Raw genomic sequence first — 16,663 nt, forward strand, 5'->3', positions numbered from 1 at the left:
TACATGTATTAAATTTTCTCCCAATTTTAATGAAGAAAGAAACTGCAATTGAATGCAGCCTTTGCACACAACTATAAATTGACTTCGATTCAACTTCTTATAGATTTTACTGTTTGTTTGCTATAAAAATGGCTTCTATGAGCTTTTAGTCAAGGTTCTGATGTTTCTGTGGATACCGCATGTCTGTGTATAACTAAGGGAACAGGCCAAGAGAGGAAATAGTGGAACTCTGCCCCTGGTACTGGGAATGGGGCTCGAGAGGTTAATCATCTAATGAATTTCTAGATGTGGGTCAATGTATTGTTACCTCCCGAGAAATAACTAATTAAAAACTGAGAAAATAATGAAAACTAGAACACATCAATCTACATCGCCATGATGGGCAGGATGATGAACTATTAAAATCTGTCTTTGCATTTTTAAAATGTGTTTTTTAAGCTGGCCTACGCCATGCCAAAATTCAGATCTAACATGCTTTTAAAATTCAAGCTGATAAAAAAATGAACTAAAATGTTGTGCCTATCATTCATTTTTGGTGCAATATATCGAATAAAGACATTTTTTCCCCTTCAAAATAGAGATTGTCTTGCATCCTCCATCCATCCATTTTCCATCACACTTCATCCCTGCTGGGGTCTCGTCAGGTGCTGGTGCCAGCTGTCTACGGGCGAGAGGTGGAGTACACCCTGGACAGGTCGCCACTCCATCGCAGGGCAGGGCAGCACAGCACAGAGACAAACAACCATTCACGCACACACTCACTCACTCCTAAGGAGAATAAGAGCAGCCAATTAACCTAATGGTCATGCTTTTTGTCTTTGGGAGGAAGTCCGAGTGCCCAGAGAGAACCCACACATGTTCAGGGAGAAGCATGCATGGGTGCAGAAAGACCCAGACCGGGAATTTAATCCAGAACCTTATTGCTGCAAGGCTGCAGTGCTACCCACTGTTCCACTGAGCAGCCTAAGAAGTTCAAATCTTCATTCTTTTATAAGCTTCCACAATCACTAACTATGCATTTAAACACACTAAACCTTGGGTTTAAGCCTGTCACGATTAATGGATCTGAGTGCCTGAAAGAAATCATTTTCCTGCAAGCCAGGAGTCAAGAAGCACTGCCTTGAAAAGCAGTCATACCTCTTGAACTGTTCTTAATTTTTTCACTTAAGTTGGCAAAAAGCTATATTTGGGCCCCTTGACTTTGACAGTACAAGATCACATTTAAGACTAACCAAGACAGTTTAGGAAGAAAATTGTGGAAAACTTATAACGGAGTAAAGTTAACAGTGTTTAAACAACGTTCAAAAGCAGAAAGTATAGAATAGCTGCAAACTTTCCAAATTATGAACTGTCAGGCCAGGTAGAGACAGTTTGATTCAACAAACACCAAGGAGGGTGGTTGTTGAATAAAACTCCTGAAGGAGCTGCAGTGATGCACTGCTCAGATGAGAGAATCTGTTGTGCAAACCCCAAAGAAAACACTGCAATGTAATATAATTTAAAGCAGGACAGAGACACATGCTGATGTATTCATAACATTTTGGTGTCTACAAAATATCAGACCTGTAGGAATATGTAGTAAAATCGAACTGAAATCTGTTAGCTGAGGACCAAACTAAAATAAAACAGAACAGATGCAAACATGCAGGCAGTAAAGACCAGGAAGATAATGAATAGAAGTCAGACAAAAATCATCCCAAAAATAAAAGTTAATGTAGAAATATTCATGAGCATATCAAAGATTGCTTTGATTATGATTAATGTATCGTGCAAGTTACTTTTGAACGTTCAACTCTTTAGATTAAAGGGGATTTATCCTTCACATAGCTTGTCATGTATGCCTGTGAACTCAGAGTTGAAGCTAAGAGAATCAGAAAGCTCATGTGTGAGGGAGAAGTGTGATAAGGACCTCCACTGACTGATGCAAAATAAAGCAACAGAAGATTAAATCATTAAAAAGGTGACAACGAACCACGCTAGAGTCTCTGTGGGGAGATCTTGCGACGGGTCTGGTTGGAGCACTCAGTAGTGATGTGGACTTGTTATAATGAAGACTAAGGTCAAGCTTTTAGGTTTTTGTTCCTGAGGATGTCATGATGAAGTCCTACACATTCAATTAAGGAGCTGGTCCTCCCTCTCATTACAGGCATTCAGCTGTAGCTCTGTGCTGCTCCAAGCCAGGCTCCTCTAAATTGGTTAGGAGAGCATCAGAAAGTGACAGGCTAAAGGAGTCAAGGATAAGAAGAAGAATGAGTTTGTCCTTTATCATCTCTTTGCTCTTTAGGACTCACCTTCTTTATAGAAAACTACTATGTGGGGCTGCTGCCATTTGTCAATGTACTTGATGATATGAACAGTAATAAGCCATCAACATCATTCAGCAAAAATTACAACCATTTTCTCCAAATCACTGTGTAGCATGACCTCCCTGTAGCAATGCGTCATTGTGTGGGTGTGTGTGTGTCTTTAAGTAAGCATAGTCTAGCTGCTAGTCATTGACTGACCTTCTCTACCTTCTCTAAGGGATCATTTCCTCAATTCCTAATGAGTGCTTTTCAAACTTTCGAAAAGTGATGTGTTCAAAAGACTGGAAGTACTTGAAGTAAGGCAAAAATAACTGAGGTTTGGACAAGCTAAGCTTCACTTCAAACTGCAGGAGCACATGCAACATCTCTACCTGCATGAATAAACACTGTGCTGCTGATAAGCCAGGAGAAAAAAACAAATGTAAAATGTTGCAAATGTAAAAGTTGCTAAAATGCACTCAGTGGTCAAAATGTTTTCTCTCTGCTGCTTTATCGCACATTTTTGACAGATTGGCTCCTGATATGTGTGTGCTAATGCAGACTTTGGGAAGAAGTCCTAATGCAATAGTTTAAAGTCGTAGGGAAACGGCTGTTCCAACCGTTGCATTCCCTAATTCTCCTGCATGGTGCCCGACTTTACACGAGTGAATAATTCAATTTTATTGTCATTACACTGTCACAAGTACAGAGCAACGAAATGAATTCTCTGCATTTAACCCATCCCTTGGGGAGCAGTGGGCAGCCATGGTGCAGCGCCCGGGGAGCAGTGTGGGGTTAAGGGTCTTGCTCAGGGAGCCAGAGTGGCAGTCTGTGGGAGTGGGGGATGAAACTCACAACCTCAGGATTCAAAGCCCTATGCCCTAACCACTAGGCCGCCACTCACCCTATGTGATTGGGCGTTTATCAGGGGGAGGGATTGTTGTGACGGAAGGTTTGCATGCCAGTTTTATTGTGGTCAGGGTGGAAGCATCATTGCTAACCAGTTAGCAACTCAGTGCTAGTAGGTTCCCAATGCAAAATGACATTGGGACCAAGTAGCACTTAATCTGTGACTTAGAAACGACGAGTACCTTAAGGCTCTGGATGTTGTGGGGCTGTGTTGGCTCTGCAACATTGCGTGGACATCAGGGGCAGTTCCCCTGGATTGGCAGACTGGGGTGGTGGTCCCTCTTTTTAAAGAAGGGCACTGGAAGGTGTATTCCAACTACAGAGGAATCGCACTCTTAAGCCTCTCTGGTAAGGTCTATTCCGGGGTTCTGGAAAGGAGGGTCTGTCGGATAGTCGAATCTCGGATTCAGGAGGAGCATTCTGCTTTTTCTCCTGGCCGTGGAACACTGGATCAGCTCTATACCCTCAGCAGGATTCTGGAGGGTGCGTGGGAGTTTGCCCAACCAGTCTACATGTGTTTTGTGGATCTGGAGAAGGCATTCGACCGTGTCCCTCGGGGGGTCCTGTGGGGGTACTCCGGGAGTATGGAGTACCGGGCCCTTTAATAGGGGCTGTTAGGTCTCTGTATGACCGGTGTCAGAGCCTGGTCCGCGCTGCTGGCAGTAAGTCGAAACTGTTTCCGGTGAGGGTTGGACTCCGCCAAGGTTGCCCTTTGTCACCGATTCTGTTCTGAACTTTTATGGACAAAATTTCTAGGCACAGCCAAGGTGTTGAGGGGATCTGTCTTGGTGGACTCAGGATTGCGTCTCTGTTATTTGCAGATGACGTGGGATGAATGAATTGTAGCCGGCACGCGCGGATGACATCATACACGCGCTGCTTCATTTTTAAAAGATATAAATATAAAATATATAACCGCGGATGTCTGGGGGACAGTGATCCGCCTACATGTTATAAATGATGGCGTACCATAAATGATAAATTATAAACAGTTTAGTTTGTGCCTTCAAGTCGTTGCCCAAAGGAAGATGTTACTTGGATATAACTTAACAGAATATCTTCAGAACAGCTCCAAATGACACAAAACTCATATGGGTGAGTAGAACATGATGTAATAATGTAAAACCAAGGGCTCAATGAAAAAAAAAAAAAAAGGCGTTCCCCTTTAAGTGCATTTCTGAGGCCACTTTTTTTTTCACTTTTTCTTTTTTCCCTTGTGGTCTACTAAGGAGCCTACAAATCATTATCTTAGAGAGGAAAACACAATGGACAAGTTGATTAAGTGACTGTTGCCGTTATTTCAGATAAAACATTTCAAATTCAGTTATTTATTTTAGACCAAATAACATTTTACATTTACATTCCGCTCGCTCGCTGAGGGTAAACCTGCTGTTGCTCTGACTGCACAGTGAGAGGGACTCCAGCGGGGTTGGGATGGGGGAGGTGCCCCACGGCAGCACCTGCGGCTGGAGGACAAGAGTAGGAACGATACGTGCTTTCACCTAAGAGTCTCTTAAAGCCGCCAGTGACACCAATAAAGTCGCTAGATTTGTCTCTAGTCGCTTTTTTGAAAAAGAGTCGCTGGAGGGGTCTGAAAAGCCACTAAATATAGCGACAAAGTGGCTGAGCTGGCAACACTGCACAGGTGAACTGGGCAGCCGGGGCGGCATTTTTACAAAGGAGGTCGGGATGCGCGCTTTGTAAAAACTATTTGTGTCTCTATGGCGCTGGGTTATGGGCAGTATGAAAGTACAGCTGTGGAAGGGTGTGATAAACAGACAGATCTTTTTGTTGCTGTCTATATGAGATTGTGGCGGGCCGCAGAACTGCGTTTTATCAAACTGGTCCTATAGACACTCTATTACATATGGAGTCATGTAACAAAAGTAATTTCGCCCTTGGATTATTAAAGTATTTCTGATTCTGATTCCTCATTGATGGGACAGGTGTTGTGAATGAATGAATTGGGGGGGGCTTTCGTTAGTAAAAGGCTAGTGTAGTCAACCGACTACCTGGTTGACCTGGGAGAGACGCTAGTTTGTTTGTTAGCCAAAACTGAACAAGCTCCATGGCAACAGTTATCATTTGCTATTTTTCTTCACAGAAGCACCAGAAGGCAACTACTCTCCTTTCAGACATGCTTTCTACGAGATTTTTAACGCGTTTCATCATTTATTTTAGCTGAATGGTCAAGAGTGACGGGGGTTGATTTTTTCCTCTAGTCAGAAAGTAATACCAGTTGATCATGTTGATTAAATCACTAAAGATAATATTTATGTCTAAACGATGTGTCACCATCTCCTTGATGAATCAGCTGAAATAAATTAATATCAAACGAGACAAAATCCCTCAGCTTGTAAGCTTGTTCTGTTCCTCATCACCTGCACAACTCGTACAGGATGTTGTGATACTTCTGTAGTAGCTATTATGTTGCTTAACAGCGAGGCACCAACGTGATCTTATTCCCTTAGTGCGCCGCTGGCTCTAAGTAAATCTGATAGACTATGGCTTAAAAGTTACTTTTTCTATTATTAGTTGATCAAAAGGAGAAACAGTAATCCTGGTTTTGATTACTAGATAATTACAATTATGCATCACAATTTAAAAACGTATATAGTAACTTTTTTCTGCAATTAAATATTCCCAAATATTAGGAAGTTGATAATTTTTTTATTTCTGACGTGCTATAAGTGCCATTTTCTACACCTGCAAGATGGCGGTGGAGGTAACTGATGAGGCTCTTTATGTTTGTGATTTTGTTCATGTCTTCACCCCTGTGGCAAATAAAGCTGGACTTCAGCGTCTTTGCAGTCACTCCCCACAGCACCAGCGTGGGTAGCCACCCCGCTGCAGGACCCAGTATCCCTCACATTCAGAAATGGAACCTTTGGTACCCACTGCCTTTAGGCACCTGCAACCCGGGCGACCTGCTGCCCAAAGCCCAGCGCAGTTTGTTAGTCACCTGAGCTCAGGCAGGAGACACACCCAGTGTCCCATGCACCAGACTGCGGGCACAGGCCAAGGGAGCCAAAGCACCTAAGGGCAGGCAAACAGAAAACCCCACAGAACAAGACAAGAGGCCTCTGAGCATGCCACCAATGACCCCTCCTGCACCACACCAGCCACGATCAATCCCCAGGACCCCAGGCCCAGTCTCAGCCATGAGGCGGAGCGTAGAGAACAGAGATGTAGAAATGCCAAGAGCCTCTTGTTTTTAAACCCCCATAATAAGTCAGCCGGTGGAGTCCCATGCAGCACCTCTCTAATGTGATAAACCTCAAGGCCCTCTTCTTGGCCTTATTCTCTTTAACCTTTCTCCCAACTGTGTCAATCCTCAGAAAACATGGTACAGCCTTTTATTTGCAGAAGGCAAATGCTCTTCATTATACTAGTCTCTTCTTAATATTGCTTTTTAATTAGGTTCGCTGTATTCAGGTTTGTTTTTTGGTTGTTTTTTTTAGCTTTTAGGATGTATAAACAACTTTGGCTAACTGATTTGTATTTTAAGGTGCTATAGAAACAAAGCGGAGCTGAGAGTGCACTGCCTGTTTTCTCCATTTTAGGTGTGTCCGTCTAACATCTCTTCAAGGAAAAGAAGCAGCTGATGCAGCGATTCTTCAATAAATCAAATTAAAAATACCGGTAAAAATCTGCTTTATCGCCCAGCCCTAGTTGGGACTTGAAAATAGCTTAACTTAAATGCATGAACTGAATAATAACTTGGCTAAAATTTGAATGCTACAAATTTTCTACAACAAAATCTTGCGATACCAGTTTGCTAACAACTTATATCTGACAACAAAAATAAACTTTTATCTGGTTACTCAGCATTCCTGAAAGCCCTGTAGGTTACTCACATATTTTTGCTGCAGCTATGTGTAATAAGGAAACACATTAGTATGAGGAAAAAAAGGTGAAAAACCCCAGAAAATGACCAGGGAAAGAACACGAATCATCTTCCTTATACCTGATATGATGACATTTGATCGTGGGCACTTGTTTTTTGGATGGAAGATTTTATCTCGATAGGAAAAGAAAAAACAAACAACACTTATAACTAAAATGTTACACAAATACAGAACAATTACCATGAAACCTTTTTGTATAAGTGACAAACCACTTCATATCTAGAATAGGTTTTCTGTTAAACAAATGAAAGTTAGGTAAATACTTATAAAGGTTACAATGAAAACCATTATTTATGGTCACCCTAGATTACATTATGCTTAAATGACCTAGAAAAGTCTCCTTGAATACTATGTCTACCATTAGACATAGTATTATCTACTATATATATATATATATATATATATATATATATATATATATATATATATATATATATATATATATATATATATATATGTGTGTGTTTGCGTGTGTGTTTGTGTCACTTTGAGGCCTCTAATGTACAAAAAAAAGACTAAAAACTTTGAGAACCTTTAGAGGAAATTATGCTTAAACCGATGAAAAGAACAAAACGACTTACCTCATCCAACTTGGTCTGCAGGCAGGGGAAAGAAAAGGTGAAACCTAGAGGAAGCTTCTTATCCTTTATCCCCATCTTCTCCAGAAAATCAGCCAGGCAGTCGGCGATATGGTCAAATAACTACAATAGAGAAAAGGTTGTTCTCATTAAACATCAGCAGAAATTTATGTGAACTAACTACCATGCCACTGCTAAAGCCCTGGTATTAGACTTTTATAACCCCAATGGTTATGTTCACATAGGTGGACGCTTTATTTATGCATCATTTATCACAGTGACATAGAGGAACATCTTTAACATTTGTTTTAGATTCACATGAGTGTAAACACCATAAAACACAAGGACAGAAATGTGAAAATGATTAAATTAATCAGTGACATGTAGGAATAAAAGAGGAGTGAAGATAGAGCAATGTACTGATAACACTCCAGGATTTGTTAAAAATGTGTGACGACACATATTATGCATCTAACTACTGTAGACTTTATTGTTAACTTGCTGATGTTTTAAAGCCATTAAACAGAAACCTACCCTTATAAAGGTCCAGTGCATACAACGCAGAAACTGATTTCCATAGGAGTACAAATGTCTTAAAATTTTGTATCTTGAAACAAAAAATTGGCCAAATTAAAATTTTAGAATTATAATAAAAGTTCTGTATAAGCTATTTGACATACAGTTTGGTTTGCTGACAATAATAACACACCGTTAGAAATGAGAAGCTGTGACTTCAGAGTTTTTGGCTCTCCTTTGAACGGCAACAATACATTATAGAGGTTAAACTGCTCCTAAGAACAACTTTGGTGGTGAGACAACCTCTAACATTGATGTAAACTAAAAAGTCATGAAAACCAAACAGAAATTGAGCTTATAAGTCTTAGCCATGAAAAAGTCAGTGGGTTCTGAAAAAGATGCAGCTGATGAGAATCCCTCTGGATAATTAAGGTTTAATCCAAGTGTAACATCATTATTTAGCAGCACGTCTAAGGGCTGAAACCCCTAGACACACTAGGAATTATGGTAACTGAGTTATATTTCAATTAACCTCCTGCTGCCTTTCAAGAACATCCTGGGATGGCAAACTGTTACATATCTACTAGGATTTTGTGTCCTAGACTGACACATAATGGTGTATACCTGGCATGCCAGACCGACTGCTGAGGCTCAATACCTTCAAGTCTGAAAAAATGTGGCTCAATTTCCAGTGCAGGAGGCGGGACCACAATGTTAAAAAGATGTTTTCTGCAACCATAACAGTAACGATTGCAGCTGCAGCATATTTATGTTTTAGTGATACTCTTTTGGACAGTATGTCTCAAAACAACTTTTTCTATCTTTTACATTTAATACCTGGCTGCTGTAAGAGCTGCTGTGAACAAAAAAGAAAATATTGACCCTCAGGTCATCTCTGTTAGATCGTCTTCCATTTCATCCCAGTAAAATTTCTCTACCTATATTGAAAAACTATAACTTGACATTTTATCCAATCCTTTTAGAAAAAACTGCTTAATCTCAATCAAAGTTTGATTCTCACCACAGATAAACAACTGGTTTTGGTGCAGGGTTTGACTAGGCCACTCTAATAAAAGATTTCAGTTTGACCTGAAATTGTTACTCTGTAGCTCTAGCTGTATGCTGCGTTCAAACCGAGCGCATTCTGACCATCAGAGGCAGCCGGATTTAAATTCAGAGTCTGTGGTGGACACGCATCAAGAGGCGTCATGAGGTCCAGCAGCGCTTTTCGACTCTCTGGACCAGCATGGGACTCTGCCTGTTTCGAGCTTTTGCATCAAGCGTGTCAAAAGCATCAAATACTTGAAAAAACATTAGACTATTGCTGCTCAATGTGGCACTTCTACGAATCAGAGAAACTGGTGTTTTAGCTGGCAGGGAGACAGTAACTGGATCCAAGCCGTGATATCTGCTCCTGCAGAGCTTTTAGCATAAAACCATCAAAAATAAAACCAATATATTTAAAGGTGTTACACTAACTTTTAACATAAAAACACAGGAAAATATAATTTTTTATGTATAGGAAAAATCAGTTGCTGTAAACACTCCTCTAATATTTCATTACTTGTTTGTGGCAAAAATGTTCGTATTAACGTCAAACTGAGGTATTGCTCAATTCCCGCCAGTACAAAGGGGTCTACCGCTGGAAGAGCTAGAAAATATTTAAAACTAGAATCCTAATCCTGAAGAACTGACTGCTTGGATAATGCTCTGAGGTTTATTTTCTAATTTAAAACATCATAATATAACTTTTTCCCACCCAGCACAGCAGATAAAGCAAGCTACTCTCTCCATTGCATATAACTTTATACACAGAATACCAGCAAATTTTCTAAAGGTTTGCCCAGACTTTGCTTAAAAAATGCTTCTGATGCACATCTTAAAAATACACAAAGGCTGAGGCCATGATGAGGTGTTGGACGCTGCAAAGCAAACCTATGCATCATCTCTAAGGCTTTTCTGCATCTACTGCTGCTTTTCCACACAACTCTACTCCATTAAGTCCCTCTCTATAAAGTAAAGAACCTACTGTGTTTCCAAGCACCACATTTTGGCTGGATAAAGTGACCAATGTCTGGATGAGGATCCATTAACAAATTAAATCCCATATATGAAGAATAGTATGTTACCAAACTTCAAGTACATGAAAAAATAGAGAAATAATTTTGGCCATATAGTGTTTCTATACATTCCTGTTGTTGAAGTGGAGCAGAGTTAACTTTGAGTAAAATAGAGCTGTCAGGATAATTATCATTGAATATCATTGCTCATATCCAGAAAAGAAGGATAAAATACAACGTCTGGTGTCACCTGGAACTGCAGCAGGATGGATATATTTAAAAAAACAGAGATGTCTCAATAAGGGATCATTACAGGTACAAATGGAAGCACTGACTAATAGGCGTCTCTTCAAAGCCATTACATTGAAACATCTCATGTCTGATAGAGATTCAAATGTTAGAGGTATTAGAGGAAGTATTAATGAACATCTAATCTATTCTTGGTATATGATGCACTGCAGGACATGCTTTTACTCTCTGGGTCTGTCAGTAAGAAAGACAGGCTGTTCAGCTCTGCAAATTACTGCAAAACAAGAAGGCAACAATATATCAACAGGTCACATATGTATCTTCATTTGCGAGCCTTCCTTCTCTTTGACAGGCTATAATTTTCCTGAAAAAAGATACAGAGACAAGAAAATGACCACTATCTGATAACATATCTTAAGAAAGGTCACTTCTGTGTGAAAAAGCTGCTTTTTTATTAACTTTTTCCTTTCCTCTCCTTAGTCATCTTGTTTGGAGAGGGATTGATGCATATTGGGCCACAAGACAAGGCCACAGGCACATGTCATAACAAAAACTAATTATCACCACTGGTAAACAAGTAACCTGAGAATGAGAGGCAGAGCAGCACTCAGATATGACAGCCAAAAACAACCGACCAAGGACAAGGAAGAGTTGATCAGCAATATCCTTCCAGACAACATGCGGGGGCTTACCTCAGAGCCGCTGCCTCTCATCACAAGCTCAGGAATGTCATAAGTCTGGCTTTCCATCTCCACCTTTTGCTCGCCATTGCCCTGCACTTTAACCAGCAGAATTCGGAAGTTGGATCCGCCGAGGTCCAGCGCCAAGAATTCTCCTTGTTCTTTGAACACACAAAAAAAATTACATTTAGGATAGAGTTTATCATCAAGTGCATTTAATATTATATAGACCAATTAAAAATCAGCAGGGTCCGAATAAAGAAAATCAAAAACCAGTAAAGGTGGCAGACATTTTTTATTATAATCTGTTTCTTTAAACAGAATTTAACACTGAAATAAAATGCAGGTGTTTATGCGTCAATGTTATATATTGACTTTTTAAATAAAAAAAAAAGAAAATGTTTCCATTTTAAATCTAAACAGTTTCTTGAAGTGGAGAACAAAAGTCGTTCAGTTTGGTATATAAACAATTTCCTAATTCACATATTTTATAAAACACCTGAACTGACCATTTGTTTTGTTTTTTTCTGTTCTTTTTTATGAGCAGTGGGCGTTAGGCTGCCCTGCAAGGCTTTAAACCTGGGTGTGATTGGGGACAAAGCCGTTCTCAATCACATATCAAGATGCTCATGCTTGAGCCTGGATCGATATTTATTTATGATCATGGTCATGGTGGGGAATCCTGCTTCACAGCCGCAGGTTGAGCCAAACATACTCAAAATGTGCAGGGTCATCTTTGAGCATATCATTTCATTCTTTTTTCACCGGTTCAACACACTTCTTACAGCAGTTTCTCGGCTTATTTTTTCTCATCATCTTCTCCTTCTTTCCCATGTGTCTAAAAGTAGATAACGGCAGCAACCCAGACTGTCACAACTCATTGGCTAATTTGTATCACGTGCAGCCTGGTCCCTTGCTCTCTGGGGGGCTTTACCGTATAAACTGGAGAAGCAGCGCAAGTGAAGTTAGACACTGTCGTTGGACAACATGCTGTAAGTTATAAATCATTTAAACCCGGTTGGGTCGGGATTAGCCAGCAGGTGGGTCCGGATCCGGACCCCTGTCTGCTAATCCGTGACCTCTGCTTTCCCGATACAACTTTTAATTTCCAATATGACAGGGATATTGTAGGTTTGAGCCTCGGCCATTCATAAATACTTTGGTCCTTTCTTTTGTGGTTGGCTATGTTAGAAAAGGCTTGATCAGGTGACTTTTTAAACACTTTTGAACAATTTATTATTAACCAATGGGTTACATAGTCTTAAAGTTTAAAAATAACAATATTCTACAATTTTTTTTTTTAATGGGAAGAAACAAATGTTTGAAAAATTTTCTTATAGCACTATCTGGTCGGGACAATCCTCATTTCCTTTAAAATATACATGTTAGCAGATATTCTTAATAAGTGATATTATTGCAACCTTTAAATGGCCTGTACTTATACGGCACGTTTTCAAGTCAAGAGACTTGACCAAAGCGCTTCACACTACATTCAGTCATTCATCCATTCACTCACACACTGACGGTGGAAAGCTACTTTATAGCCACAGATGCCCTGAGGCTCACTGACAGAAGTGAGGCTGCCGAACACAGAGGCGTCACTGGGAAATGTGGGCGAAGTGTTTTGCCCAAGGAAAAACCGACAGTGAAAGCTGGAGCTGAAGTTTGACCCTTCGGCTGCAACTCCTGCATCCAACGTCACTGGATTTTACTCCTCACTAAATAAAAATGTGATATTTAAACCTTTAATAGTCCTTTTGTTCTATTACTTCTAGCCATAAATCCAATGTTTTGCTGTTTGCAGTTTTTGAACACAGTGTCCACATACCAATCACAGCTTCTTTTTTTTTTACAGCTGATTCTTTAACAAGACTGCCTGTAAAAAAGCAGTGACTGTATTTTTTTATGTGAAACTAAGAACTACCTTAGATGAAGAACTTAAGCCAAAACGCAGCAACATGCGCAATTAACCATATTTCATTGATATGAAATCACTCTTTAGTGTGTTTTATTGAATTCTCAGGTAATATATATAAAAAAAATATTAAGAGGAGCCAATAAAAAAAAATGCTTATTCAAACACAGTGTACAGATAATTAGCATAAAAATAAACTTCAGAGAAAATAAAACATAAGATAAAAGGAACAATATGAAAATATAGGTGCACATACATCTGATATTATTTTAGGATATTTACTATAGAATATGTATGTATACTATGTTTGATATTTCTACAAATAATTTTCTTAAAATGTTACATGGGAACATGAAGGACAAGAAGGACCCCCTTTTATTCAAGGCTTTAGTTACATTAATTAAAATAAACACACAAAACCACAGAAACATCTTAGCAATATAAATAATACTGATGAGGCATTAGCTGATTATAAAACTAGATATAATAATTTTGGGTGCATTTAAGGAGCACAGTAATGTAACATTAGGTTATCACTATACAACATATAAAATACTGTATAATTAATACATGTACTATTGTAAAAGACAAAAAAAAAAAAAACTGCATCCCCTATAGCTGTACTAACTGACATTAATTCCTATAGCCATCATCGCCAAGAGGTAAGTGTGCAGAACCTTACATTTCCGTATTTGTTGGTGAACCCCCCTCACCCACTCACACAAACACACACACACACACACACACACACACACTTACACACATGCAGACACCCACACTTTTTCTTGCCAAGTTTTCTCTATAAAGGTCAGATTTGTGAAGTGCACTGGTGTGCAGTGATTCTGAGATTTTCAAGCATTTTTTTTTCTGACGGGTCTGGTTAGATTGCACTTTGCTGACTAATGTACTGTAAAAAAAACTTGTGAGATTTTAACAGAAAAATAAGATTTATAATAAAAAAATGTAAAAAAAATTACATTATTATTCCATTTACCAGTTAGGTGAACTTTGAAGGCAATGAGTAAGATGGATTTAGTTTAGAACTCAAAACAGGTTAGAGAGAAATGCAGAAATCAGTTTTCATATACTGTGTTGAAAGAAAAACATTTTGTTTTCACATTAGAGATATGTAATAATTTGCTATGTGACACATAAAATCCCATTGAATTTTTGTTTGTGCTCTGAGAAGACATCAACATATGAAGTGAAGTTAGTTCCAGTATTTTGTGCCATTATTTCTATTTTGTAAAAGGAACTAAAAAAAAAAAAATAAAATTGTAAATTGTGATTGTAAAACGAAATTTCAAGAAATTCAATCCAGAAATGAAACTTTGAAAAAAATTTTAACCAAAAAATGTTTGGACTGACTTGTTTTTTGTTTGTTTTTTAAGTATATTTACTTTTTTATTTCATTCTTTCAAATAAAAATGTGCTTTTAATTAAGAATTTAAAAATATAATATACTTAAAAGTTGATTTTTTTTTCAAATTTGTATTTTTAAGATTGAGATTTACAAATTGCATTATTTTCAAATATTTATATATATACAATATTTACAAATATTTATTGATTACATTCTCTTCACAATAAAAAAAACCTTAGAAATCATAAATCTTAGAAAACAGCAATGTTGCTCTCAAAACAGTTTTTTACCAAAACATTCTTCAAATTTTCATTTTACAAACATGTTATTTGCTTACAACAATAATGGAACAAAATTTACTCTATAAATCAGTTTCCTATACATGAATAAACTTTAGACTGTGAACTTTAAAAGGCTGCTAAAACACACTGCCTAAATTAATTCATGTATTCAAACACAAACTTTGGTTCATCTTTTGAGTGTAAATCCCTGAAACAAGATCATTAAGAGGCAAAAAGTTCAGCAAAAAGTATTCTCAAAAAGCTAATCAGCACTGAATGAACCTTCACAACTAAACAAAACATGAGTCTTTGTAATCCCTGAAATATAACGACTAAAAAGTTTCTATGACAGAGCTGTATTTTGTGCTGATTCAGAAATCCATTAACGACGTTCGGCAGATCAAACTTAGCATTTTATGTTTTAGAATAAAGCTAAAAGGCTTTTCTTCCCAATCATTGCTGACATTCGAATGGATTTGACATTAAAGTGTACTTCCTGCCCTCACCAAAAGACCTACTTCAAACGTTTAGAAGCTGGTTTTAATGGAGCATTATAAAAAAAAAAAAAAAACAGATTTGCTATAAAGAAAAAATTACCTGTTCCGTCAGGAGTAGAGCGCACAAAGGTTGGTAGCATTTTGACAGCAGCTGTGGGATTCGTGTCCCTGCATAAGCCTTTATCCATCTCTCGCCGAAATCTAACAGATAACTCCATCAAAGTCTTGTCTGACAACTTGAACTTGTGCAGGTATTGATCCACCTAGATAGGAAAACAGAAACAGAAGTTAATATTTAGTATTAAAAAAGTGGTCAAATGTAGTAAAGGTCTCATTATATAATGACGCGTCTCCCTCAATGTTGTGTGTGTGTGTTCCTGGGGGGGTGGTTGACCCGGCGCAGTTAGAAGATGTCACACGCTGGAGGACATGAGCTACAAAACCAGGATGACTGAACTAAAAAGGCAGCCAGATGAGCTTTTAACATCTGTTTGTAAGCTGACTGACTAATCTGATTGGATTCTCTCTTAATTAGCAATATACAAATAAACTGAACAGAATTGTACAATTTGCAGTAAACTTTCTTATGAGAGAGTAAGTAAACATTGTACAGGTGTTTAGCAGAGTAATGTGTTTTCTATAGGTAATTTTACTGCAGGTTAATCTAGATTTGACGCTCAAAGTTGAAGGATTCTGCTTTGGCATCAAGAGATTTAATAGATCCTCATGTCTCTTTGATATTGATATTGGGGGATTATATTAGCATTTCCGTCATTGGATGATTCGTGAATGCGTTTACGCATTCATTAGTGCACTCAGAAGCCCTACACAGAGGTCACTGTGTTATTTTTATCAAATACATGTAGAAAGAAAAAGCAACAGACCTCACTTCACATCAATGCGGTCATGCTACATAGCTTTTCTGGTTTTCTTTTTAAGGTGATTATTACAGTTAATCTGAGCTTTAAGATTACTAAGCTGGGAAACAGTTTGTCAAATGATCTCTTTAACCAAAGAAGTATTTGTATGCAAGTCAATTGTGATTTAACAAAAAAGGATGAGAAGGGTGGAAAATAGGGATAAAATTGGACTTTCTAAAAATAAAATATATTTTTCTTCTTCCTTTTGTGTCATATTACTTCTGAGGCTTAACTGTGGTTTCTTGACTGAAACTTACACAAAAAAAAAAACTTAGAATGTCTTGTTATGGTTTTATATATTTTATAAAATAAAATCTACCTTTCTGTCTAATTTTACAGATTTTTTTATAGTATTATTTACATTTATTCCCTTGAAGTTGGCCACCAAAAGCTTTAATTGGTAAATTACAAAATTAGCTCTGGATAATTTCCTGTTGCTAACAGAAAACACAAAGGGGAAACTTTGAGGACAATGGGATTTTCTGTCTGGCAGGAACAATTA

At 38.2% G+C, this 16,663-nt stretch overlaps 1 protein-coding gene across 2 annotated transcripts in view; it reads right to left on the bottom strand.

The window, feature by feature from the left end:
• The window catches only part of LOC107094661 (hexokinase-2-like), a 59,232-nt gene extending 43,723 nt beyond the window's left edge, over positions 1-15,509 (bottom strand). Inside the window, exons 1-4 of one of the 2 annotated variants that reach the window (XM_015390426.1) lie at positions 15,342-15,509; positions 11,198-11,346; positions 7,684-7,803; positions 7,162-7,215 (exon numbers count right to left, since the gene is read on the bottom strand). In XM_015390426.1, the coding sequence (XP_015245912.1) occupies positions 7,162-7,215; positions 7,684-7,803; positions 11,198-11,346; positions 15,342-15,459 (441 nt within the window). In that variant the 5' untranslated portion in view covers positions 15,460-15,509. The remainder of the gene's footprint in view (positions 1-7,161; positions 7,216-7,683; positions 7,804-11,197; positions 11,347-15,341) is intronic. The other variant, XM_015390427.1, reaches the window with a different exon arrangement.
• Positions 15,510-16,663: the final 1,154 nt, after the last annotated feature.

Source organism: Cyprinodon variegatus, unplaced genomic scaffold (genome assembly GCF_000732505.1).
Source record: "Cyprinodon variegatus isolate N-32 unplaced genomic scaffold, C_variegatus-1.0 Scaffold498, whole genome shotgun sequence".
Taxonomy (NCBI): domain Eukaryota; kingdom Metazoa; phylum Chordata; class Actinopteri; order Cyprinodontiformes; family Cyprinodontidae; genus Cyprinodon; species Cyprinodon variegatus.